Source organism: Amia ocellicauda, chromosome 13 (genome assembly GCF_036373705.1).
Source record: "Amia ocellicauda isolate fAmiCal2 chromosome 13, fAmiCal2.hap1, whole genome shotgun sequence".
Taxonomy (NCBI): Eukaryota; Metazoa; Chordata; class Actinopteri; order Amiiformes; family Amiidae; genus Amia; species Amia ocellicauda.
The window spans coordinates 22,553,615-22,580,261 of NC_089862.1; the positions used below are offsets into that span (position 1 = coordinate 22,553,615).

The 26,647-nt window shown below is 41.0% G+C and overlaps 3 protein-coding genes and 3 non-coding genes across 7 annotated transcripts in view; 2 read left to right on the forward strand and 4 right to left on the reverse strand.

Annotated features, from left to right (window-relative positions):
• The first annotated feature begins 862 nt into the window (after positions 1 to 862).
• On the forward strand, positions 863 to 14,252 carry immt (inner membrane protein, mitochondrial (mitofilin)). Of its 2 annotated transcripts, XM_066720185.1 has the most exons (15): positions 863 to 1,063; positions 2,619 to 2,692; positions 3,594 to 3,783; positions 3,888 to 4,026; positions 5,433 to 5,549; positions 5,953 to 6,069; positions 6,402 to 6,538; positions 6,842 to 6,945; positions 7,369 to 7,504; positions 7,596 to 7,725; positions 8,853 to 8,867; positions 11,168 to 11,391; positions 12,087 to 12,218; positions 12,753 to 12,882; positions 13,053 to 14,252. In XM_066720185.1, exons 1-15 carry the CDS (start codon positions 1,022 to 1,024, stop codon positions 13,658 to 13,660), a joined length of 2,295 nt encoding a protein of 764 aa, XP_066576282.1. In that variant the 5' UTR covers positions 863 to 1,021; the 3' UTR covers positions 13,661 to 14,252. The 2 variants fall into 2 exon arrangements, with proteins under 2 accessions (XP_066576282.1, XP_066576283.1); XM_066720186.1 differs by lacking the exon at positions 8,853 to 8,867.
• Positions 14,253 to 15,320: 1,068 nt separating this feature from the next.
• On the reverse strand, positions 15,321 to 23,989 carry ptcd3 (pentatricopeptide repeat domain 3). The gene is made up of 24 exons (XM_066720187.1): positions 23,886 to 23,989; positions 23,565 to 23,614; positions 23,338 to 23,377; positions 23,135 to 23,180; positions 22,963 to 23,031; positions 22,767 to 22,871; positions 21,863 to 21,986; positions 21,443 to 21,555; positions 21,238 to 21,314; positions 20,771 to 20,858; positions 20,630 to 20,690; positions 20,076 to 20,158; positions 19,837 to 19,981; positions 19,452 to 19,502; positions 19,110 to 19,196; positions 18,262 to 18,290; positions 18,069 to 18,175; positions 17,453 to 17,531; positions 17,205 to 17,295; positions 16,631 to 16,716; positions 16,270 to 16,418; positions 16,067 to 16,108; positions 15,806 to 15,964; positions 15,321 to 15,586 (listed from the first exon to the last, which is right to left on the reverse strand). The coding sequence occupies exons 1-24, from the start codon at positions 23,972 to 23,974 to the stop codon at positions 15,511 to 15,513; spliced, it is 2,046 nt and encodes a 681-aa protein (XP_066576284.1). The 5' UTR covers positions 23,975 to 23,989; the 3' UTR covers positions 15,321 to 15,510.
• LOC136767034 (small nucleolar RNA SNORD94) lies at positions 16,807 to 16,946 on the reverse strand. The gene has a single exon (XR_010821812.1). It is a non-coding gene; the product is annotated as a small nucleolar RNA SNORD94 (small nucleolar RNA).
• LOC136767035 (small nucleolar RNA SNORD94) lies at positions 17,620 to 17,759 on the reverse strand. The gene has a single exon (XR_010821813.1). It is a non-coding gene; the product is annotated as a small nucleolar RNA SNORD94 (small nucleolar RNA).
• LOC136767033 (small nucleolar RNA SNORD94) lies at positions 20,295 to 20,434 on the reverse strand. The gene has a single exon (XR_010821811.1). It is a non-coding gene; the product is annotated as a small nucleolar RNA SNORD94 (small nucleolar RNA).
• Positions 23,990 to 24,237: 248 nt separating the features above from the next.
• polr1a (RNA polymerase I subunit A) overlaps positions 24,238 to 26,647 on the forward strand; it is a 31,380-nt gene continuing 28,970 nt past the window's right edge. The window contains exons 1-5 of the mRNA XM_066720188.1: positions 24,238 to 24,405; positions 25,046 to 25,250; positions 25,588 to 25,737; positions 25,980 to 26,081; positions 26,312 to 26,397. Coding sequence (XP_066576285.1) covers positions 24,329 to 24,405; positions 25,046 to 25,250; positions 25,588 to 25,737; positions 25,980 to 26,081; positions 26,312 to 26,397 — 620 coding nt within the window. The 5' untranslated portion in view covers positions 24,238 to 24,328. The remainder of the gene's footprint in view (positions 24,406 to 25,045; positions 25,251 to 25,587; positions 25,738 to 25,979; positions 26,082 to 26,311; positions 26,398 to 26,647) is intronic.

The following is a 26,647-nucleotide window of genomic DNA, read 5'->3' on the forward strand; positions in this document are numbered from 1 at the left end:
TGCGGAAAACAGCTCCACACCCAAGATTTGGAGCCAAGGTCATATAACGATATTGAAGACAATATCTCAACGAGAACGGTCACCAAGGGCTCAACTTTGATTTAAGGAATCTCATGCTGCCCCCAGGCACTAAACCACAGCCCTGTGCAAACACAATCAACCGACTTGTAGCACACAAACATGTGAGTTACATAGTACTCACAGTTAATGTGCTATATAATCTTGACTATCAACCTCATGCTGCCCATGCTAGGACTTAAACAGCACTAGGAATGCAGCCCCTCATATCCGCACAGATGGTATCTCAAGTCTTGGCCCTGGAGATCTACGGTACTTTATGCAGACTGACAGTGGGATTTGTACAGTGAAATATAAAAATAAATAACGAACAGACATTGAAATGGAAAAATAAATCTCGAAAAATAAACGCACAAGCACGAATGTAGCACAACAACAAAGCGAATGGAAATGAGGAGCAGAAATGTACATGTTGAAATGTAAAGATCCACAAAGTAGTGGCAATACAGACATAAACATAAAATAAATGTTGAATTAAGTAAATAAATAGATGAATGTTGAAATAAAAAACTATTAATATGTGTTAATATAAGATAAATACAAGATTTAATAAATGGAATATGGCATGAAATATCCTCCATGAGTATAATGTTGTTTTTGTGAATGTGCAGCTCTTTGGCACCGATTTTGTGGTTAAACGGCTCAACTTTTCCATGTGGTTGTGTGAAGCGACCGTCCCAGATCTTGTTCGTTGATTGGCTCCTCCGCATGTCACTCCTCCGTTTTAGACCCGCCTTCTGAGCCATTTTCATTGGAATCTCTTTGGCATCACAGTGCGCATGCGCCCGCTGCCCTTGCTGTCATACGGCGAGAGAGGACGGTGAGGCGGCGCAGTTTGTCTTGCGAGAACCACCTTCGAGGTTGTACGCCTCTGCCATGTTTTACTGAAGAAATACATTTGCTTATCACAGCTAACAACGACTCCAAGGGTTCATAAACAACAATGCTGCGTGTCTGTGGAAGAGCTGCCGGGGCTGCAGCCCAGGTAAGGGCAGTAAAATCCCACTCATGCCCGAGAGTCTGTCATTCACTGACCCGGCTCAAGGAGGCCTGCTAGTGCTTCTACGTATGTTTGAAATGGGTCTTCATTTATACTTTCTTCAAGGAATAATACACAGGCAAGAGCTGTATAATAACTATTTTAATACACAATCTTTTAGCGTTATTCAGAAATAAATTGAGGGTTTCCTTTCTGTGGAGTGCGTTGTACGACAATACTAAGCGTACTGTCTGGAAGTGGCGTTTCACTTTAGCATTGATTGACATCTACGGTGGCCAATAACTGCAAAGCGTCGCAGGATTGACTTGTCGTTTAACCAATAGGATTCTTCAAAAATAGAGAAGGCGGGCTTTCTGTGCCCGGTGTGGATGTAGTTGTGAAAGTAAACCAGTAATTGAATGTGTGTGTGTGTGAAGCTTCAGCAATGACAAACTCTAACGCATTTGCATTTTGTACTGATAAAGTGTCAGAATCTGCTGTGAAATTGGAAACTGCTCATATTTTTATTATAGCTCCATTTACCTCGAAGAACCTCCCACCAGACCCGATAGCAGAGTAACTTCGTGTTTAATCATGGAGAGGACGTGACCTTGCTGGAAAGTTTCTTTAGACACACGACCAGTATTTACCTTGTTGCATTGCCATTGCTCTAACTTTCCATCAGATGTTCTCGGTTCGTAACATATTGCAAGTGGTATTATTGTTAAGGTTATAAACATCACCTATGATTTTAACCATTGCCATTCATTTACTAATGCATATCATACAATGTTGATCTGAACATCAAATATATATTAAGGGCTACAGCGAACTCAGTGTGTGAATATAATTTAGCCTACGAGTAATGTCTTCTTATCATTCAATAATGACTGTGCTGTAATAATGTAAATATATGTTCATATCCCTTAAAACATTTTGACCAGGCATTCGATTTAAATATATTAAAAATATATCTATTGGAACGATAGAAATTAAATGAGACCGTTTCACCATTCATTGTAGCATTGTACTGATGTCAATAACTCATTACAATGTTTAATGGCAATTTTAAGTGTCTATGTAATAAGTGTGAAGGTTGGTGCAGTTTCCTTTGAAACTTGGTTCGGCCCTGATTTTAGAATACTTTGTATTTATGAGCCTGTGTGAACAACATTTTTATAACACAAATGCATGATGAATAATCATGACCACACCCATCTTTGTGGTTTTTACTCTTTCCTGTAATAAATAAACATTGCTTTTCTCGTTGAAGGCTAAGCAACTTAGTTTAACAATGGGGAATAGTACAAATAAAATGAATATAATTATTGTAATGTAAGTGAGTTTCAAAATTCAGTTAATTAATTTGATTTAATAGATGCTGGTATCTCATGCTTCTAATAAGCAAAAAATATAAATTTCTCCTTGCAGATGTGATGTTTTCACAAGAGTTTGGTTCTCCTTTATTGGACACTTAATGCATCATGTCTGTCCTGTGTGTAAACTGAGCTCATTAGTACCCTGTCTGCCTCCTGTTTAACATGGTTTCTCTCTTCCACAGAAGTGCCTGTGTGGTAAAGTGTCACTCCGTCCTCCACAGCCTTGTCGCCGATATGCAACGTCAGGAGGCTCTGGGTAAGTACTACCGACACTGTGTTTCTAAGTGTAAATCTGTTGCACCTTGTCTTACGCACTCTGTAAAGTATTCATTTTTCCCCCCATCATTCACTTTTAAGAGGGGTTGGGCTGAGGCACTGTTATTTCTGATATGATTTATGTGGTGGAAGCAGAGAGATTGGGGTGACTTCACAGCAATGTTAAGTTTAGATTAGGACCTGGTTAACTTTTATAATGAAACGTAACAATACTATATGTTGGTTCTTTCACCTGCAGAGAGAGGAGAGTAATTCTTTATATAACAACTTTTTCAAGGTTTATCTGTCTCTCTTGCAGTACAAGTTGTCTTCTGTTAACCAAACCATTACACAACATTTAGCTTCTGAAATTACTCCTCCAAATCAATTGAGTGTTAATGAAATAGTGAGAACCCTCATGCCTCACCATAACGCTATTACAGGACAGGTTGTAACAGGCCAATGATACTGTGCTCTCCCTGTGTCCTCTTGGGGAGTAGAAATTTGAATCTATCTTCAGAATCTGATTTTACTGGTATAGTGCATAAGCTTTGTAGCTAGTTTGAGATATGAAACGAGTAAGAAAATAATCAAACTATACAAATGATACCCACATCTCTGTAAAGAACATTAAGATGCATTTAGATATTCATGACTCCAGTATTGTCTCTTATGTATGATGGTCCAAACTGCTGTGAAGAGAGAGGATTAGAATTCATGTTGCATTTTTTTTCTTGTCATGTATGTTAAAATATTCATGACTAATGTTTTAACTAGGAGAAGAAAATTGTGCCTTTGCATTTGATATGTAATACCAATATCCTTTTTTACCTTTAATGGGAGCATATTACAGTTTGAATGTATCACCTGACAACATGTTGTATATTGGTCTCTATACACAGGGCTTCTGCTGGCAAAATTGTTGGAGCTGGTCTTCTCCTTGTTGGTGGAGGACTCGGTGGCACAATCCTGTATGCAAAATGGGATCCCAAATTCCGTCAGAATGTAGAAAAGTCCGTCCCCTATTCTGACATGGTGTTTGAAGTGACCCTCGGTCCGGCCACGCACGCGGCGCCATTGCCAAAGAAACCAGTAAGTGGAGAAGGTGTTATATATACCTTCATGTCTGTAAATAGAGAAACAGGTTGTTTGTAAATTAATTAAAAAATATGTACTGTACGTTTTGCCCCTTTCAGATAAAATCAGGCCCCCTCCAGATCTCATCCGTACAGGAGGTTTTACAGGAATCAAAGCAGCCCAAACCAAAGGGCAAGGAGAAGCAGAAGCCAGAGGAACAGCCAGCAGAAGCCTCTGTGAAGGAACAGAGCCTGGAAGGTGAGCGCTGGGCTACAGGCAGGTTCTGTCAGGACCTTGGCTTGAACACTGTTTTATGATGTTGGAGATATCCTGTCAGGACTGGTGTTAGCACTGAATGCTGCCTGCAGGATGATGGGTGTCCTGGAGACGGTGCTAGTCGGTTGTGCAGCAGTGTCTGGAGCAGTAGGCTGCACACTCAGGATCTGCTACTACTTTACAAACTGGAGCAGATCCTGATCCTGCTGTTGTTTTTGATGGAATTGAAAGTGGAGGCGAGTGCTGAACAGTGTGTCTGTAATCACAGGCTCTGGGCTGGCTTAAATTAATGCAATGTGGGTGATTCTAAAGAACATTGCAGTTCAATTGAATGACTGTCATTGATTTACTCATTTTGGACAGTATAAAACATTTAGATGAGTACATCATTATTTCGATTTTATTTTAATTTAGCATTTTATAATCATTTTTTTGAGAACATGAGTTAGATATCTTCTAAAGCAATAAGGCGAAGTGTGTTGGAGTTCACAGTGTGAGCGACCATTGACCGTATTATGCTAATGTAATTAGGTGTGGGTTATTATTAGACTCTGTGATTGACAGCATTTCTTTTTCACCATCTGTCTGACAGGATTGGATTATTATAATATGTCTTCATGTTGCAGTACTGGTGCAGTAGATGATGCCATTACATGCTTATTGAATATGGTTTGAGGGAAATGAACGCATTCATTGCAGTTTTGAACGCACTACTATTCCATCATATCTTGTAAAACATACTGTGATCTGCCTCTTCTCTAAAGGATAAAGAGGTGCTTGTTAAATTAAGCCTCTATTGCAGAATGGGTTGTGTATTTATTCTGTGTTTTCTTTGCATTTTTTATTTTTAAGCTTTTACAACTGGAATTGTAATTTGCTTTTTGATTTTTTTTCCTACTGTGCAATATGAAAGCAGCATTATTCTGTCAGTTAAGAGACATTATAATAATCAGGATTTATAACAGATTAAGTTTGTTTTAACATACTTTTGATAAATGTATTTATTAGATGTAGTACACTTTTTAATTGAAAGCATGACTGTGTTTTAGGGTTTTGTGGCCTTTTTGAATCATTTATCAAGTCTGTTGATGGATACCTTGCAAATCCATTTATTGATATTACTTGTGAGGAAAAGATTCAAATTAACTAAGGAGCCTGTTTGTGTCATCTTCTGGGAGTTGTTCCTTGCGATCCTTCATACCAGCCCACTTTATTGAAATGTTGTAAGTGTATTGTTTTACAGAAGTGATTGGTCCTAAGTTTGCTTTCTCTTAAGTTATTGATTAAATCCTACTTCTTTAATGTATACACGATAATTGTAAATTTGCAGACTACAGAGGCCCAAATGGCAGACAAAAGGTGTTCTGATGTGTGATGCTCTGTTACAGAGGCCTCTGTGGAGGCAGCACACATACTTTCAGCGATCGGCGAAGTGCAGTCTGTGCCCGCTCCCGGCACCCACGAGGCCGAGCAGCAAGGAGAACACAATCCCGAAGTGCAGTCAGGTCAGGGAGACACTGGTTCTGTGCATGCATGGAGTCCTTGTCACTCTCATGGATCCATTTCTCTCGCAACGGGGTAACCCGAAGTGCCTGCATACTGCTCTCCTCATCTCTTCTAACCGCATCAAATAGCATTTTCTCTCTTCATCTTGTTCATATAAGCTTGATCATGCTGTTAAAACTCATTTTGTATGTGGTTGTATTATGTATTAGTTTGTAAAAGGTTTCTTAATGTGTTTTTCTTACTTATATAAAGATGACTAACCACTTATACACAAGGTGATAGGGGAAATGTCCAGCTGTGTGAATCACTAAACACTTCTAACTCCATGCCCCAGTTGTAGGGATCAAGTGTCTGTGCAGTGCTCTGTCAGGTCTGTGACCCAGTGTGTGTGTCTCCCTGCAGGAGAGCAGTGTAAGGAGTGTGCACACGAGGCCCTGCCCGCAGTGAAGGAGCGTCCAGCAGAGGAAGTCTCTGTACGTCTGGCCCTGCAGGACAAAGAGGAACAGGAGAAGATTGCCTGTAAGTGCTGCAGTAATACTTTTGAATCAGTGACGGGTAACAGTAGTGTCCATATTATATACAGGTCATCAGTTCAGTGGGGTATTTTAAGATTACACTTTTCTTTTCATCATCCTCAAGCTGATGAGTGTACTGTCGCAATCTTCAACAATCTTGGATATGCAAGAAAACGGCAAATTAACGAAAAAGTACCTGGGTGTGAAGTGGTCCTAAAGCCTGTAGAGTAATGTGAAAGTACTAATGATGCCATGGATCTCTGTGTATCCAGTATTTCTTGGCTACAAAGTGAAAATGGGTACACATTCTGTCTTTTGATTGCTTGGTTCCTGCAGCTTTAGCTGAGATGCTGGATAACGCCCTCAGCAGAACAGCAAAAGTGACCCTTCAGGCCATCAATGCTCAGGATGCTGCTGTTCAGGCCATCAACAGCCATGCCCGCAGATTGAAGGAGGCCATGGAAGACTCGGAGGTAAATGGAACTAATTCTGAGCATGTCATTTTAGCACAACACATGTAATCTGAGGTGACTTTGTGTCTTTGAAATTATATCTAGTATTGCCAAAAATACATGGTTTTTTTAATCTCCCATTTTTGGGATAAGTCAGTCCACTTATTTATTCAAGGTCTTAATCAGAATGCCAATTGAATGGCACAAATAAAACCTACAGGAACCCAGCCCTTGAAGATTGTAATGGTTCACACCTATGATTTAGAGATGGTCTGATTCACATCTCTAATTTGAACAGCATGTTGTTTGTTTTCAATATTTTAGGCTTCAACAGAAAAGAAATCATCCCAGTGGCGTATCCTGGAGGATGCATTGAAGGATCGCAGCAAGACTGTGGATGAAGCCACAGAAGCGCTGGTGAAAGCCAAGTAAGAACACGGATTTTCAGATTCTTTGATTTTAATTTGAGGCATATTATAATGGAAATAATCTTTCATACTTTAGATAAGTACATATCGTCTGTGTATAGTAATTATTTCAGTCACCTTGTATTTGTCTGATGCCTGTTGTGGTATTACCTAATCAATTCAAGGTGAATACTTAGTGAGGTTTGAACTTGTACAGGGTTTAATTGTATATATATTTAAAAGCTGAGAAGTTCTTCTGAATTGTAAAGAATTTCATGCTGTTGTAATGTTAAACCAAGTTGTATGTGATGTGATGTTGGCTCCTTGAAAGGAATGTATCCATTTATCTCGCAAGCCTAGGACATCTGACAGGCAGACCATACAATACGATGGAACTGCCCAGTCGAGCCTGTGTTCGTAAGGTTTCTTCTTGTAACCCTGTAGAAATGAGCTGGAGAAGCTGCGAGGCGTGATCGTCAACGCCAAGCAGAGCAAGATCGCTGGAGCCAAGCCGCAGATCATGGCCGCAGAGGAGAACTTGCACAGCATGCTGGTAGATCTCGATAATGTCGTCAAAAAGGTAAATGCATGAGAACTCTGCTCTCTTTTCTGCCCCTACTGTGTGAACGTGCTTCTCTTGCTGGAGAATGAATTTGGATCGTGCATTTCAGGTCCAGGCCGCACAGACCGAGGCGAAGATTGTGGCTCAGTACAATGAGCTGGTGTCCGAGGCCAGGGAGCAGTTCCGGAAGGAGCTGGACAGCATCACTCCTGAAATCCAAGCAGGCTGGAAGGGGCTCAGTAAGTACACACGCCTACTGTCTACTGTAGGAAAACGACTCGAGCTGGGACAGCAAAGATGGTTAAATTAAAGACTGATTATTAATTTTTTTATATATATAATGTAAAGGTTATAAACAATGTCATTATTCTTACAAAAAAGCTGAATATTTCGTCTTTGGTTTCTTTTGTAAATATGAAATGTTAGGAACTTTGCATGATCCTTCTGCTATAAATGTAGACTAGAATATGACTACATTAGTAATACAGTACATTTAATAGCTTGCTGATTTGGTAGCTGTCCAGTTGAAGCTATATACTGTAAAACTGGCTTCAGGTGATGGTTACCTACCACAGGAAAGTATATAATGCTCTTCATTTCACTTTCCTGTGAAATATTAAGTGACTGAAGTGGGGCCCCTCTGCCACTGATATTGTAGTTGCAGCAGATGGTCTTGCCAAGTGTTTAGCTACTCTTGGCATTTACAGCATGTGTTGCTATTCCTGCTCCCTGGGTTGTGATATGAATGTCTTTTCCAATTGTTTTGTCCACGCAATAAAAGTAAGACAGGGGTCTTGTTTTTATTTTGGTGTAGCTGTGTATTTACGCAATTTAAGGCATGCATTCTGTGTAAAGGCTTGCAGTAAATAATCAGTATTGATGACTGCCACCATAACACCTCTGTCCTCTTTGTATGATTTGACAGGGGGTCATGGAATACCTTTTAACGTCAAGACCACTAAAATGATAATTACCTTTAAACATAAGACACTAAGTTGACAGCCACTCAGGTTAGCACAATATAAACCCTAATATGGGATATATACTTTGGGGGTAGGCAATGTGCAGTTAGTACAGTTTAAAAGCGCACAAATGTGAGCAAACATTGTTTTATGTATTTTTGCTAATAGGACACAGGCTAAAAGTGTGTTGTGGATGAGAGCTCAGTTTGATTCATTTTATGATTCATTTATTTTTCTCCAGTGCTTTTGATTATTAAAATAAACTGATGCTTCAGGTTCCAGGCATATGGCTTCATTTACTTATTTGTCTGATATTACTGCATGGCTTTACTTTTGTGACTAATTGTAGGCTTGCTGTGGTGGATGTGCATTAACTTTTCTGTACCTTCCCTTTTCTGTTGCAGACGTGTCTGATTTAGGTGAGTGTCTTTTGTGGTTTTCATGTGTCCCTTGTCCTTCTTTGTAATTCACAAGCTTTTTGCTGAATTCAGTAGACGAGATGCTCTGCATAATCAACCACCCGGAGCGCTGTGCGTGGTTAATAGGCACAGCTGTGTTTCTGATTTTGAAATGATGCCTTAATTGAAACTTTCACTTGAAATGTATTAATAGACAATCTTGGGGAATAAAGACTAGAAATGGATCTGTTCAGATTCAAGTGTGCAATGTAGAAGAGTTGACTGTTCTGAAATGAAAAGATGGCAGATATCTGTTAATTTTAATTCCTTTATGAATCAGTGTTTCCAAGCTCTGACTCCGCTGTCTTGAAAGCTTACTACATAAATTCTCTGCCTGGACCACCAGAGCCGAGTTTTCACAAAGTGCGTGTTAAGAATGTTAACATCCACTCAAATGATTTGCATTAATGTACATACTGATTAATTAATTGCTGTGTAGAAATGTATAACTGATTTCCTGATACACTGGTTAAAGGTCTTACTGCTGCACTACAGAAAATGAAAAATATTACACGTGATTGTCAATTTTCAGTATAGTTGTTGAAAATGGTGTTCCGAGATGCAGTACTGAATGGCTAAAATGCATGTTTTTTTTTAGTCTGCATTCAACATAACCTGACACTGAGTCTCTGGGTTAGCTGGTTGACCTTTAAGTATTCCTAGAGAATCAGCATTGTGAAATATGGGTATTATTGTGGAGATAATTTTCTGTTTCATAAAACTAATGAAATGTAATACAATATTTTCATAGTTTTTTTTAATTGAAATGCTTAGTATTACTTCAGTTAGTACAAACAGAAGGTAACAATGGTCTAAAATACTTACTTAAAAATGTATTGGATACATTTAAGTTATTAGTAAGTGTTCTAAACCTAAAATGCTTCTGAACCATGTGCAAGTGGGATGAAGCTTTAATAACATCTCTTGACACAGCACTGTCTTGTTTTATAACCATAAATTCCTGTGGTAAGAAAGTAAATTGAAAGAAATAAGCCCTTTGTGAGAAAAACATAACCTCTGTGTCCTTGGTGGATACTGTGCTTCTTTTGCTTTGACGTACCTTTTCCCAAACATTCTAACTTTTTGTAATTCATTTTTTTAAAGTTGCCACAAGAGGGCAATACAGAGTATGAGTACACAGACGATGCTAAAAAAAAGTCTAATGTATGACTGTATTTGGCAAAGCTAAAGCAAATTCTATATACTATTTCAAACATGAAATCCCTTTCCTGTGTGATTCAGAACTTTGAAGGTGGTTACATTTCTCCATTGGCCCCTTTCATTGTTACATAGGTGTCAAATAGGTACAGTTTATTCCACAAATATACTAATTGTGTGGAGTTTCACACCGTAAGATTTTTCTATAACTGATGCTTTAAATGCAGCATCGCTTGACATTCCTCCTTACTGGCCATCATGTGGCATGTGCTATAATTGCACTGAACTTCTGTGAAAACCTGCTTGAAATAGAATAATCCCTATACATTCTTCTGGAAGGAATTCTTCTGAAACTGTTTATTTGTGATTTCTTAAAGGGAACAAATTATGTAAAAGTAAAGCTATGTGCTGTGGATGCTAGTCATTAGCTAATATTTTGTCTCATGTTGAAAGACATTTGTTTCAAGTTTCCCGGTGTCTTGTCAGGGTAGATTTTAAAACTCTGTGACGTTAGCTTGGTTTGCTTTCAAACCTTTGCATGAAGAGACGGTTGGTTTTGTAGTTCTCCTTTGAAAAGTTGTTTGCTTCATCTTACAGGCCTGTGGATACCTGGGACCTGAAGTGTTTTCCTTAATTAAGCTTCTCTCAAAGAGCATTCATTTTTGTATTAATGTATTATGCATGCTTTTTTTTGTGTGTACCATTTTGTCTTCTGTGATTAGTCCTGATTCTAAGTCCCTAAATGTCATGTTCATTACGTGTGAACATTGACTTCTTGTTCTTCCTGCTTGGACCAAGGTCTCTTTTAAAATCATATTATTAACATACTTATTTATTCTAATAACTGCCACCGAGACCACAGTTCCCTTTTAATCATCAGAAATGATGATCGACTTCCTTTAATCAGAGTGTGTGTAACCTAGGTGTTTATTTTTGGTTTAAACATCATTCGGTGTCAATGCATCTAATGTTTTACCACCTTTCCACACAGTCTGATGTTTTCACACTGCCCAGTCCTAGTAGCTTTGCCACATGGCTTTCCTGTGCCTGAGATGGCACATGTTCCTGGTGCAGCAGCTCTTATCTGTGTTTGTGCCCTTCAGCTGGCCAGCTCAGCCCTGATGACCTGAACTCCTTGATCGCCCACGCCCATCGCCGCATCGACCAGCTCAACAGGGAGCTGGCGGAGCAGCGTGTGCGGGAGCAGCTGCACATCGAGGCGGCCCTGGAGCACCAGAAACTGGAGGACAAGAAGGCTGTGGAGACGGCTGTGGGCAAGGCTTTGGAGCACTACCGCTCGGAGATCAAACTGGACCAGGAGAAGAAGGTGTGGCAGAGTACTCTGTCATTGCAGGATTGGGGTCGTTTGTTTGTAGTGAAAGATCTTAATCCCCCCTCACCACCACCTAAAATGAATCTTCTTTTGTCATGGTTGGCCCAGTTTGATTTATATTCTTTAATTTCTCTTCCTCAAAATCATTTTGGTTTAAAGCTATGGAGGCGATTGGCTCAAGCTTAAAGAGCTGAATTTTCATTCCAATGTAAAGATTTTTATTTAAAAAAAAAACATGTAATACTGTATAATTTCAGAGATCTAGACATACATGGTACACTGTATTTATTCAGAAGATACTTAAGAAACCCTGCGAGACCAAGTCAAAGATCTTGAACAATTGTTTATTTATTCATTTGGGACATTATGGCCTATATTTGATAGTGTTTTAATTCCTTTTTTTCCATCCAAGTCTATAGTCTTACCTCAACGGTTAAAGCTCCTTCTTTCTGTGAGTAACATTAGTCACTAGATGTAGAGGCAATTGGATGAGATTAGTATTTGCATTTTAACTTGATATATTCCTGTGTACTGTTAGCCTGTAAGCATAGTTTGTGTTTCCGGCAGATTTGTTTTGGAGGGTAGAGGGGGCAGCGGCTTTATAAATAAATTAGTAAATGTTCTCAGGCCAAACTTGGCTCACCCTGAAGTAGTGCATGATCTGACTGTGTGTGTGTCTGCTGCCCCAGGTGCAGGAGGTGCGGGACGTGATGGAAGCTGAGATGAGGACCCAGCTGCGCAGACAGGCGGCAGCTCACACTGACCACCTGCGGGACGTGCTCAAAGTGCAGGAGCAGGAGCTGAGGGCTGAAGCACAGGAGGCAAGTGCGGTGCTGCAACTTCCCTTTATCCCAACCACGGCTGGGAGAGCTTTGACCTCGCAGATGTCTTGGCTGTAGCTGTTGCACTTTGGTCGTGTACTACTGGCAAAGAACAGTGTAAATTTAAATCAAACCTGAAGACTGCTCTGATCAACCTAGACATTAATGTTATAGTTTAAAATGATGTCATGGCATAGTTTACTAAAGTGTTTTATCACCCCAACAAGCTACCTGCAGCGCTTAGAGATTGTGCTGTGTAAGGTGCCCTTGTAGGAAAACGACACAGTTCGTGTACAGATCACTAGGTTTACTTCTGGAGCATAGTTACTCCTGTGTACACTCAGAGGTCAGGACAGCAGAATTCACTGTGGCATAGATGTCCTCTGAACCACACAAGGCTCCCTGTGTTTTAATGTTCTGCATGACTTTTCAAGGATGTTTGAAAGCATTTAAGTCATTATCATACTTGTCTCTTATAGATGTGATAAGTGTTATTCTAGAGAGTATGACCATGAATGCTCTTCTTCTGCACAGAGCTTGGCTCGTAAGCTGTCTGAGCACGAGACACACTTCCGCCGCATGACTCAGGAGCAGCTGGACAACTTCACCCTGGACATGAATGCAGCGTACGCCAGGCTGAAGGGCATGGAGCACGCCATAGAGAGTGAGTGTGGCATAGTTGATGGGGACACATTCATGATTACAGGATCTTAATGTCACAAGTCAGAATGGGCTCTTGGTGTGCTACATTATGTGGAAAAGATTTCAATGCCCTCCTTGGTTCAAGTAGTTGTGGTGGCTTCTCCCAAACATGTGTGTCCTCTATTGTTGCAGGCCACGCGGTGGCAGAGGAGGAGGCGAGGAAGGCCCATGAGCTGTGGCTGTCTGTGGAGGCGCTGAGCTACAGTCTGAAGACCGCGGCGGGGGGCAGCACCACGGAGCCCCTGCAGGGTGCGGTGCAAGCCATCCAGGCCAGCTGCGCAGACAACGAGTTCACCCAGACCTTAACCAGTGCCCTGCCCTCCGAGTCGCTGACCCGCGGTGTGTACAGCGAGGCCTCCCTGCGCGCGCGGTTCTACGACATCCGGAAGCTGGCGCGCCGTGTGGCCATGATCGATGAGACCCGGAACAGCCTGTACCAGTACTTCCTCTCCTACCTGCAATCCCTGCTCCTCTTCGAGCAGCAGCAGCGCAAACCCCCCACCCAGCTCTCCTCCGAAGACCTGGACACCTTCACGCTGCTCTCCTACGCCACCTACTGCATCGAGCACGGTGACCTGGAGCTGGCAGCCAAGTTTCTTAACCAGCTGAAGGGGGAGTCGAGGAGAGTCGCTCAGGACTGGCTGAAAGAGGCTCGGCTCACTCTAGAAACCAGACAGGTCGTAAGCCTCTTATCCGCATATGCAAATGCAGTGGGTTTAGGCACAACCCAGGTAGAGTAAATGTATTATTATTATTCAAGGGGGGCCCCCATGTTCATAAATTGCAGGTTCAGCCCATCTGAACTTGATGTATAAATATGTATAAAATACAGTCTGTAAGTAAAATGGATTGCTTGGAGCATTTTCCCTTCAAATTGTCATTGCACAAGGTCAAATGTAAACATTTACCATTATTCAGTGTTACAAAATGGTAGTAACCCTGTTAATGAAAGCATCTGTAGTTGTTCATTTGCAACAACTTGCCTATTAGCTGCATTTCTGTGTATCTTGTGCACTGGACTTCATCCCTCACATCACATTTGCAACAGACTGCAGGGAATAGCACAGGTTTGTGAGTGGTTTGCCACCGTGCTGTACTTGCGTATTTTAGAACATGGGGGCTCTATGCCTGTCAGGAATGACCTCCCCCACTACTAAAGGCACTATGGTCAATAGCACCTCACTGACTGACTGTTTGTTATTGGCTCCAGCTTTCAGCAAAGGTTGCAAGAATGCTTTGTTCAGGTCTGTGTTACTCCTGTTGCTGTTGATTTAATTCCCTTCCAGTACTGGTGCATATCAATAAAAAAACTGGGATAAAAATAACAAGAAATCCATTTGTAGTGTTTTTATTTATGATTAAAAAAAAAATCCTGTTTGCCAAACTTCAGTGAAGATTATATTGGTTAAATAGTTTTGGGCTATTCAAAGAATTCCTTGACATCCTCACAGAGGTTCCCTCTGGAATAGTTCTCACTCTGCCTCCTTCATAATACCAGCCTCCTTTAGTTAATGTCAATGCCTGTACCTTTCAATGTAATTTAAGCTTTGATAATGAGTTTAACATCTTCATGCAATATGAATCGTGCACATCGGTATTTGTTTTCAGACGACCTTTGTATAATCGCCTTTCAGAGTAGTCTCGCACCTCCATTGAGCAGGGGTACTGTGTGATTGATGAAAGCATAAATCACCCGAGTGCTTTAAATGCTTATTCAGCAACCGTCTGCTATGTCAGACTCCATGTACAAGCACTGTGCTACCCAATGAGAGGTTACATGTTGGGTAAACTAAGCAAATTTTTTCTTCAACCCCGATTCAACTTGCACTTTTTTTTCCCCCCTCTTCAGTCAATCAACAACTTCAGGTAGCCAGTGTTGTAGTGATGAAGACTGTATGAGCAAAGTGACATTGAAAATCAGTGGAGGATCCTTTTAACAATTCCTGCCCATGCAAATACTCATGTGCTTACTCCAGTTGCCTGAATCCTGGGATAGTAATGGGCACTGTCATTATGGCTTTGATACATTAATAGGATGTCAGGGGAAAGTGGCTGAAGTGCACCTCGGTCTATAGTCAAAATCTAAAGCCTGAACATTTATTGTGCCACGTTCTTGCAGCCATTTGAGTTTGTTGGGTTTTTGAGCACTATGGTATGGGTGGTTCATATTAATGGTCACTTCACCCATGGCCATTTTCAGAAAGCAAGAGCACTGGTATGAATTTGTTTTTAAATAGAAAAAAAATAGGATCTTTAAGCACTTCAACATAAAGAGTTCAACATTACAAGGCCTCAGAATTCAAAACAATGCAAGACTTTAGGATGTGCAGGAACACTGAATAACCTCCAACACAAGGGGGTTTAACCTTGGCAGCAGACAACAGGCAAGGTCAACACACAGTAGATAAGATCAGTTTATTAGGTGAATTATTCACCAAAATCCTTGCATTACTTTCCAGTGTAACATTAACTGTGAAGAAATGTTTGTGTTCTTCAGGAGCTGGTTTCATCCATCACTGGGGCAGACTTCAGTCACAGATCATAGTGGACAGTGGAAGCTGCTCGTCGCTGCAGTTATTCATGGCCGATTTCACTCCTTGTCACTCTCACTGTCACTGTCACTATCACTATCACTAGTCAAGGCCTCAAATTCTGCCAAGGATTGCCTAATTGGAAAATAGAAGGTTAAAGATAAAACACATGCTCCAATAGGCTAGTCATTAACAACAAGACCCCTTTTTAAATACGATCAACAGCTTGACCAAAAAGCGAGTGAATTTGTACTCCTGAATTGGAATTAAACTTCTGGGGTGGTTTGTTAAACATGTACATAGGTTGAGTATTTTACTTCATCCCTTGAAAAGATGTTCAACAGAAGGGCTTACTTTTGTTCATTTGTCAGCTCAAACTCCTCTTTCACTCTGCAGGCCAGCTTTGCAGTGATGGGTAAACTGTAGCCAGACGACAGCCTGACCAGCTCCACAGCTTGAGCCGAGTTGTTTTTCACTTTAGCACAGTTCAAATACGCAGTCACCAGGTCCACCCTTAAAAGAAACATTTCCTCTTGAATTAGATAAAGAAATCATGGTGGGGTCAATAGGGCTATATTAATCTAATGATAGAGAGGGAGTGGAAGAGAAACTTACCCTGGGACACGATTGTTTGCCTTAAAGAGCTGGAGCATTTCCCTTAAAAAAAAAAAAAAAAATCAAAATGCATTTTATGCTTTACCAGTCTGAGAAATTAAAAGCATGCGTTAAACTGGCTCAGAATCTCAGACAGTAGACTACACACCCACTGAGAGAGCACCCCCCCCTTTTTATTATATATAGTCCCCCCCACCACTCACCAGGCTGGCCCAGTCCTGCCAGCTCTCAGCAGCAGGGTGGCAATGTTGCCCAGAGAACTGGCCGTCCACTCCAGTTTGAATCGACCACCGTCTCCCTGTGCAAACGCGGCCCTCACAGCTAGTGCACAGTCCGCAAAGGATTCCTGAACCTGCACACAAGACACTACTGAGAATGCCCTGCTCGACAACACACACCTGGTCACCGCTGTCCAGGGTTTTAAAAGAAATTCCAACATGGAGAGGATTGCATACATCTGCACAAATCTGCCTGGGTATTGGTCATGAGTAGTGTGGCCTCCAGTGGGTCTTGTCCGTTAGACAGGGGCCCCATTTTTAAGTGCTGCAGACCTCTGTAACTTACCTCGGGGCTGTGCTGCTCTCGTGCCATCATTGCCAACACCTCCTCCACCAGCTCAGCCTTGTTGGCATGACCCAGCTTCTTGATATCTAGGGGAAGTTACAAAACAGGGTGGACATTAGCATAGAACAGAGCTGGTCCTGTGACATACATTAAGGATCAGATTTACATCTTGCAAGCTGGCTCAGGATTAGGCGGTTGTATCGTGTCAGTGCCTCTCACACAGCTGGCCACACGCCTGCTGATAGAGAACAAGCACTGCCACTCAGCTCCCATCATCAGCTGAGGTCCGTACCCCTGCGCCAATCATCACTGCCAGGTGCCAACACACAAATCACAGCATCAAGTCAAGTCAAGAAGCCATTACAGTCAGTTTAGGCATCAACATGACACTACATAAGTTGTGAATACAAGGATATTACCAATAGTAGTATATTCCATTAAACCAGCTATAACCCTGAATGTAATTTTGTATGCTACAAGTGCATACATCAAGCCAAATATAGGGAGCTATGGGATGGAATTTTTAAACTGTTCCAAAATATTCAGGAAAGCGGGGGGAAAAGGGAGGGCTTACCTTTCCAGATCTCTGGAATGAGGTCCAAACGATTATCTGTGTCCAGCGCTTGCAGCAAATCCATCATTCCTTGAGAATTGGGGTAGTAAAGCTGAAAAGCATTGCAGGTTTTAATAAAATCTAGATTGAAGGCTGGTCTTTTCCATATTAAGTTGTGATACAGCCTCTTAAGTTTTAAATCTGAAAATTTAGAAGTACCCAGTTAAGGATTGGGGGAAAAAAACAAAAACAAAACAAAAAAAACTCACAGAAGGGATTAAATCTCTGTACCACTTCATAACCACATCAAGGTTTTCCATGATACACAGCAAGGTGAAGAATCGTCCACTGGGGGAGAAAAAGGAGAACCAATTCAGGTAGTGAAGTTTACAGTTTTACACTGACATTGCATTCAAAGAACCTAGGATTTTCTATGCTGGCTCAGGATTAGGCGGTTGTATCGTGTCAGTGCCTCTCACACAGCCAGCTACACGCCTGCCGATAGAGAACAAGCACTGCCACTCAGCTCCCATCATCAGCTGAGGTCCGTACCCCTGCGCCAATCATCACTGCCAAGCAAGACCAGGTAGAGTGCCCGAGTTCTCATTATAGTGAATAAATTGGTTCCTTAACTGGAGCCTAACTTTTGTGCTCTCTGCTCTTATGATATTAAGAATCGGACCATTTCTTTGATTTTCAGAAGGGAGGCATCCATAAATATCTACAACACAAGATTTGGAAAGATGCCTCCTATAGCCTAAAACCCTTGCACTATAAACTGGGCAGTGGTCAACTTCAGGAAAGGGTTTCCAGCAGCCACAAGTACAGCAACTCTACAAACTACATTATGCATTTGAAGTGAAGGACACAAGAAAATGTACTTACTAATAGTAATTTTGCTGGTAAAAGTCACCCAGCAGCTGCCAATTATCACCAACTCCAAGAAATCTGTTCAGTCTGTAGGCCAGCTCCAGATCTTTCAATTCCAGACACTACAAGCAAAGGCAAATAATACTGAAGCCAACACACAATTTTTACACTTACAATTAAAAGCAACATAGATGAATTAGACACTTACAATTCTCATGGCATCAGAAAAGAAATACACTGCAGGGAAAGAGAAAAACATTGGCATGGATATTCAGTATAAAGTAACAGCTATACATCTCAAATCCAACTCATTTAAAATACTCAAATTTACAGAAGTGCACGCAAGAACTGCAGCTAGGTCTGTCCCGATGGGTCAGTTTTCACCTTTGAAGGTTCAGAACATTACTGAATGAAAGTTTGAAGCTCTGGTGCCAATTTGCATAACGCAAGTAAAGGACTGACAATTGGGCTTATAATGTTTTCGAACCATTATATCCAGCTACTTTTATTTAAGGAATGGGCAGTATACAAATCAAACATTAAAATGTATATAGTGGGACATGCGAAGTGTCATTTAGTATTGCAATGCTTGCAGGGGTTTCCAAGGAGTAGACTTGTAGTGAACTTGTCGTTTGTACTATGCTTTGATCTGTAATTCTAGACTGTACTGCACTTTTATAATGTGCTCGTTTTGTAAATTGCCATGGATAAGGGCATCTGGGAAGAAATGGATAAAGCCAACTCATCACTGCAGGTGCAACAGATTACTGCAGTACACACAGCTCTCAGATTGAAAACTGATCAACTCATTTTTCCATTTCCCTTTACCTTTCAGGCCTCTCCAGATGCTCCTCCCCACTGCACCCCCTTTACCCCATTAACCCTTTATTGGGTACAGTGGCACAATACAGTATTCAAACATGTCAATTTCTAACAGGTGAAGGAAGGAGGGAAAAAAAAAAAAACACTTGAAAAGGTCTGGAGAACTAACCGAAGACAGCCCTAGCTCCAGCCATTTATTTTTAGGTTTAAAAAATAAATGTAGAAGTCTCCTACCATCATCAGGGTCTTGAGCAACAAAACTCTTCCCCTCCACTTCATCCATCACTTCATGAAGAATTTCAGTGGGCCCTCGAGTGGAGGCTACAAAGGAAAGAACGCTTAGGGCAACATTCTGTGTATTCACCAGGAAAGTCAAGGCATTGTTCTCAGAGACCATGGTCTCCATCTCTGCTCCAGGAAAGTCCCAGTGCAAAAGACATGGCTTCCATAAGGGGAAAATTTTAATGGCAAACACCACGGTCTAGGTGTAAAATATCAACCAGAGAGGAAAAGGTTCAAGGGTGAACGAAATACAACCCTAAGAAATTGGCATTTTAGATTAGCAATTTTTTTTACCAGCTTTGTAGAAAATGCCAATGAGGTGGTCATATGTAGCCAAGCTTGGTTCTGTAGGGATGATAGAAAAATAAGATTAAAACCATCAGTACTTTGGAAGTACTACTGCATTTTGAAGCACTTCAACACATACACAATTGTGAAGATTTTAGCAATAGGCATTCTTCACACTCCAATTTTTAACTGCAACAGTGGGCAGCATTGTTGAAGGTGTAACCCGTTCTAGAGATCTGCAATTTGACAAGTTCAGAACCGACTACTAGACAAAGATATGATTTTGTATATTGCTTGAAGATGGCTCAGGATTAGGCGGTTGTATCATGTCAGTGCCTGAATAAGCATGCAGACATAGGTGGCAGTTTGCTTTTCCTCGGCTGTAGCTCACCAATGGCCAGTGCCTTAATCTCCCCGAGCGTGAGGAGGGACTGCACCCTGCCCAGTGGCCCACACTTGCGCAGGGCCTTCAGCACAGCATTGAATGTCAGCAGGTTGGGCTGCACCTTCTGCTCACTCATGTGCTTCAACAAGTCCTGTGTGGTGGAAGATAAAGCAGGGGTATCAAAATTCAGTTTCAAATCGATTTGTAAAAATCAAGACTACTGGTATATGTAAAACAGAACTTACAGTAATAAGTGCCCATTTATCTTGGTATTTTTCCTTGAGCTCAGGTGCTGCAGCAATCAGGGCATTGAATGTGCAGACATCAGCTGGAAAAATATATAATGTTAAAACTTTAATAAATTCTAGATCTCAGGTATTCAAGAGCTTAAACATAACTTGCACCATGGCATGGAAATCACAGATCTGATAATCTACAGCTGCCTCTTCTGGAAGGATCAAAAGCTGGCTCAGGATTAGGCGGTTGTATCGTGTCAGTGCCTCTCACACAGCTGGCCACACGCCTGCCGATAGAGAACAAGCACTGCCACTCAGCTCCCATCATCAGCTGAGGTCCGTACCCCTGCGCCAATCATCACTGCCAGGTGCCAACACACAAATCACAGCATCAAGTCAAGAAGCCATTACACTCACATTGATGCCCAAATGGACACTACATAAGCTGCCAATACGAGGACAAGACAATTGGGTAGTACATTTCATTAGAATTACATTGCACAAAAAAAAACATTACTGAAGCCTGAGCAGGTCTAAAAACAAGTTGGGTTCAAATAACTTACCAGTCATTCGGTTATTCAATAAATCCGTATACACATTGAATGCCTTTGTATAAGCACCATACTGTGAATGAAAAACAAAAGGTCAATAAACCCACCCCATGAGAAGAACTTTAAACTATTGAGGAGAATACCGATCCTTACCTTCACCATCCCCTTTATCAAGGCACAGTAAGATTGTTCGTTTCTCTCTGGCATCAAATTAAAGATCCTTTCTGCATTGTTGTTCTCTCTGGTGGAGAGAAAAAAAGCTTTCCATTGCTAAATTGGTATAGGACAGAAGAGATGCATGCTAAATCTTCAGTACTGGATTACACTGCAATTGCTTTGTGGATTTATCCATTTGTTCAGCTCAGGAGTGCTAACTCTTCTACATGCATTAAGAAAATGGGCTATTGAATTAGTCATTTCAGGTTAAAAAATTGCTTTACATTCATTGCAAGTTATGCCAACGCCATGTTCATGGTAAACATGACTAGCCATCAATCTGGCTCTATGGAATACTGTGTAAGCCAATTTAAAAAAAAAAAAAAAAAAAATACTTTGGCTTCACTACTACTTTTGATACAAATAAACCAAGCAAATCAGGTAGTAAAGGAAATTCAGGTCACCTCCAAACAACCCCAAGCACATCAGATGCTTTGCGCAGTCTCCCTTTCCTCCTCCGAGTGTCATCCTGGGTTTCTTCCTGAAATTCAGAAGTTGCAAGTTAAACCTGCAGCCGCCCAATACTCCACTTTTCCACACATTTGCAGTTCTATAGTAGACCACTATTGGCTGTACTCTTCATTTTGACCATTAGTGAATGGTCTATACCACATCTCCAGCTTCCATGGCTTCGGGGTCATCTTCTCGAACAGGGTCTTTGTCTCCATATAAGCAGATCAAGTCCAGAAGGCTGTTGGTGGTCTCCAGAGACACTGCAGTTCCTAAAATAAAGAGTTCAGAAGTGGTCACTACTAGTTGTGTACATACTGCAGCAAGACGTTTAGTACACATTGTACAGTAGAGTGAACAGAGTGCATATAGTTACTATAGGAAGGGTGGGTCTCGGAGGAAGTTTGAGACATTATACCAAATACAGAATGCACATGGATTAAAATGGGTGATATCTGGCTACCGTTGCTCTATAAATAGTTAAATGAGGAAACGAAATGGTCAGACATTACAGAAGTGTGCCACAATAGCATTTCAGACCAACCAAATGTGCAGTAGTTCTGCGGTCCCTACACTGACCTGCCTGCAGCAGTTGGTCATAGACATCCACAGCCGCCTTCACTCGGCGCAGCTGCACGCGCTCTCGGAGGGCAGCTTCACTCAGCTCACCAATCTGAGGCTCCACAGAGGTGGGCATCAGACACTACAGGAAGGGCAAAACACACGAGATACTGACATCCACACTATTAAAATGTGGAACTGATAAATTATAGTGAAAACTAGAAAAAAAAAAAAAGTTGACTCAGTATTGCATTCAGCAAATTAAAATGTTTTCTTAGGCCACTTGATTAAGTCTATTGTCACTAATCTTAAAACTTCTATGCCTACCCTTTAGCACATACCTTGTATATTAGGTATGCATTGGTCATCTCACTGTATTAGGGGGTTTGCTTACTGCATTTTCCCACTTTGTAATGCTTAGAAAATGTTATGTAAACTGCAAGGGTAAGGGCATCTGCTAAGAAATGCATACCTTATGATGATAGAATTGTATTTTAGACTTTACTAAAATTGCAACCATCTCATCTGCAAAGTCATGGCATTGAGTTACAAAGTTTTAAAGAGATTCTGAAAGAAAACTGGACTACAAAAGGAAAGTTATTCCAATTTGCTTGATGCAATTGCCTTTGTACATAGCAAAGTTGAGGAAGCTGGCCAGATGGAGGTGATCAGCGTTTACACCAACAGCAATCCAAAGAGGGTAGATGGACATCTGTAGAGTATGACCACAAGCACAGTTGATTTTCAGGGTTTAAACTTACCCATTAGAATGCATAGTGGAGTTAACCACAGTAGGCCTTGTATCCAAGCAGTAACCTAGGCCAGCACTTTACGGTCAATTATCAGGATAGCATGGTTACATCATAAAAGTGGAGTCAAATGTTTGATAAACGTTAACAGATGCACAGCATAAAACACTTACAGGTATATGTGGTTCTGCAAAGTCTTTCTGGAAGAACCTTGGGTAGGTATTAACAATGTATTTGGCTGCATTCCTACCAGACTCCTGGGAGAGGGAATATAATTTCTGTAGAAAACAAGGGTTAGATAATTAGATGACAGAGTCAATACCAATCTTAAATCTGCCCCCCTTCCCCATCACTTGTTTCTTCACTCACAAATTCAGGAGAGGTTCTTGGAGTAAGATAGGGGTCATCTTGAAACATGTAATGTGCAGCTGTGGGATCCTGTGGGAAGAGTACGATTTTTAGTCCAATCCATTTAAAAAGGAAAGGACTGAAATACGCGGGGGAACTGCAAATCTTTGCTTTATTAAGACGAGGAGCTTACCCGGTTCACGGTGGATGCGAGTGCTTGTAGAACTGCCAGTTTATCCCTTTTGAAAGAAAGGGATAAGATTAGGTGTTGGATCAGGGATACATTTCTTGATTAAATACGACAACCTCGGGTTTTAAAAAAAAAGCAAAGATTAAGCACAAAACCGTATATAAATACTGACGAAATACCAAATAAACGAACAATTAAGAACTTACCATGTTTTCTTTTTTGGAATGACGATTTCTTGAACAGGACCTGCAAGATTTGTTTCCACAATTAACAAAGGGTACTACAGAACTGCATCAGATACTCACCCCTCCCCCAAAAACGTACAAGGCATTTTGCTCAATGCCGTCTTTTAGCCAAGACATTTTCTTACAAGTCTAGATTGGCGTTACACCCTACAATAATGTAATATACAACGAGAGAGAGCTAAACATACCTGCATTTTCGGTTGCGGTTTGTCGACTCAAAAGACTTCTAGAAAAACTCCTTAAAAATAAAAATAACTCCGATCATTCGTTTTCCAAATATAACCAAATTTTAAATGATTTAACAGAGAGAAAGCCAAAAAAAAAAAAAAAGCACAATCCACGACAAAATGCATGTGCCCACTAAACCTGATCCTCACAACACGCTCAGTAGGTCAAACGAAGCATAACGTGCACCTCGACATTTGCTTAAATACTGTACACCACGTAGTAACAATATATATACACTGCATTTATTTACAAATTTCAATGCATTATTTACAATATCTTACCTTAATTGCCGCCATGTCTCTAATTTATTTAAAATTACCCTACCACTGCAGTGAAGACGCACCCCTACTTGTGCGCAGGGGGCCGCCATTTTTATTCGTAACAACGAATTGCCTGCTGGGAAAGGGATTTACCTTCTCGTTAGTAGGGGGAGTCGATTTATTTTATAAAACAAATCAGACACACAGTTAGGTCGAAGAACTGTTAACTCTGTATGTTGAACATATTAGATATAAAATAAACAATGTCCGTGTGAACAAATAATAAAATACAACTGTTTAATATTAAAATAAGTTTAGGTTCACCCCCCCAAAACAGGATCGGAAGATGCTAGCGTCCGTCCCGAGTTGCACATGTGTTACTTATGGGGTTCTTAGTTGCTTCCATGTGAAGACGTATACTTTAAAATAATTTCATGTTTTGTCGTTGAATACACCACCTAAAAATGCTTATAGGTAAAGAAGTACCGTGGAGGCGCCTCGAAGGCATGTCATTTGGGATATACAGCGCAGATGAAATTAGGTAAGGAGAATGAATGTGATTCGGGATATGGGGTCTTCAACTAGTCTGGACATGTAAGAAATATAGCGAATGCCTGAACTGATATGTACCCCATGTAACACAAAATGTGCTATGATGAGATATCTTTCATCGCATTATTTTTGCAGAAAGCGGTGTTTGTGTTATAATAGAGTTTATCGGATTCAATGACAACTAATGAAAACGTGCAAGGACATAAAGTTCAGTCAAATAAAGTTGTTTCAGCTGGCTGTAGAATGGGCCATATAGGAATAAAGCAATGTGAACAGACCTAAAAAAAACATTAATGTAAGGCCACTTTGCTCTTATATAGTACTAGACGTGATTTATACGTGATGCAGAAAGTATCCTGAGGTTGAGCTGATAATAAATATTATTCCCCTCTCAAAGTTCAAATAAGTTCGAATAATAATAATATAATAATCAATCGAGAGGCTATACATATAAATTGGTAGAAAATGAATGCAGTAGCTTTTCAAGACTGTGGTGGAAATAATAAAAACAACACTAGATACAATCTTTCAGCACATTAACTACTGTACTAAGCCCTATATTAAATCTGTACATTAAATGAATGTAATCATGACCTCTGTCTAAATTCTTGTTGTTTTTTCTTTCCCAGGAGGCTCAGTGTGAAGACCATTACCAATCCACGTTTTCTGGATAGTGTGGGGAACCCTGCAGCCAATGGTCTGTATGACTTGGCTCTGGGCCCCGCAGACTCCAAGGAAGTGTGCTCTACCTGCATGCAGGACTTCAACAACTGCCCCGGGCACCTCGGACACCTAGAGCTGCCCCTGCCCGTGTACAACCCCCTGTTTTTCGATGTGAGTGCCACCTTGGTTTATTTCAATGTGGTTCGTACTGTGGATGCAATACATTTTCTTAACAGTTCTGCATGTGGTAGAAGTACCTTTTCAATAAACCCAGTCACATAATTTGTGAAGAACCCTGGCATGTTTCAAAATATTTCACTCAGATATTTGATACTGGCTGTTGTAGTGTTTGTTTATTGTCTTTTTTATTGAATCACAGCTGTATTTCTCCCCCGAAACTACTGTGACTGTGTTGGCGTTTTGTCATAATCAAATCAAAGTGAGACTGGATGGTGGTTTGTGTGTGCTCCTACTACACAGCCTGATCTGTGGTGTGTGCCTTTGTTAGAAACTGTTTCTGTTGGTGCGAGGCTCCTGCCTGAACTGCCATAGGCTGACCTGTCCTCGAGCTGCAGTTCACCTGCTCCTCAACCAGCTGAAGGTCTTGGATGTGGGAGCTCTGCAGGCTGTCTACGAGCTGGAGGCTGAGCTCAACAGGGTAGGTACCGTCCCATTCATGGACAACAGTTTACATTGATGTCAGTATAACCTCCTGGGATTGGACCGTTAAGAGACACATCTGTATGCTCACCAGCTTCCTTGAATGTGTTCTGGTGGGAGCTGGTGGATGGAAAGTGCTTTGCAATGCTTGTGTACATCATAAAAGTTTGGTTTCTTTATTTCGGAAATAATGAGCAGTGATGTCTGGTGGAATCTAAAGGGGGGTCTGATGTGTTGCAGTTCTTGGAGGGCAATAATCAGGCCACTGGTGTGGAGATCCAGGAAGTGCTGGAGGACTACGCTGTCAGGATCCTCAGAGAGGCCAAAGGTCACATCTCTCCAGTAGGTCATGGCGACGCCTTGTTGCCTGCGTCTCTTTCATACACACACTTTTAGGGTTTGTTAAGGTTTTCAATGTGCACTAGAGTGACATTTTTCCTTTTACCCCATTACATGTCTTGATATTGTGGCCATACTTAGTCAGGTGTTACCATTGGTGAGAGCTGGTTATTTGAGACAACTGTATTGAAAAGGTGGATATATAAACTACCTTAATTTGTTTCTATTTCCAGGTAAAGAATGTCTGTGAACTTAAGCATAATCTTGTCAACAATTTCTGGAGGAGCAACATGACATCAACAAGATGTCCAAACTGCAAGTAGGTATCTGTGGGCACAGAGTCTCTACCTTCAACTTTGCCAACTTTTACCTATCCCCACATGAACAGCTTCAGTACCTAACCACCCATGACACTGTGCAAGACAGTGCAAGAAAAAGTATTCCAGTAATAAAGTAATTAATGCATGTACCTTCTTTGTTTTGCCTTGTACCTTGTGATCCTGAGGCAATACATCAGCATGTCTTGGAATAGGACTAATTCACTCCAAGTTCTAGAAACAGTGCTTGCT

Coding starts and splice junctions, on each gene's coding strand:
- ptcd3 (XM_066720187.1), bottom strand. CDS start 23,974: ATGGCGGCCCCCTGCGCACAAGTAGGGGTGCGTCTTCACTGCAGTGGT. Junction 20,691..20,770: donor TGATAAAGGGGATGGTGAAG/GTAAGGATCGGT, acceptor TTTCATTCACAG/TATGGTGCTTATACAAAGGC. Junction 16,109..16,269: donor GGCAGGACTGGGCCAGCCTG/GTGAGTGGTGGG, acceptor TTTTTTTTTAAG/GGAAATGCTCCAGCTCTTTA.
- immt (XM_066720185.1), top strand. CDS start 1,022: ATGCTGCGTGTCTGTGGAAGAGCTGCCGGGGCTGCAGCCCAG. Junction 6,946..7,368: donor GAAGCGCTGGTGAAAGCCAA/GTAAGAACACGG, acceptor GTAACCCTGTAG/AAATGAGCTGGAGAAGCTGC. Junction 11,392..12,086: donor AACTGGACCAGGAGAAGAAG/GTGTGGCAGAGT, acceptor CTGCTGCCCCAG/GTGCAGGAGGTGCGGGACGT.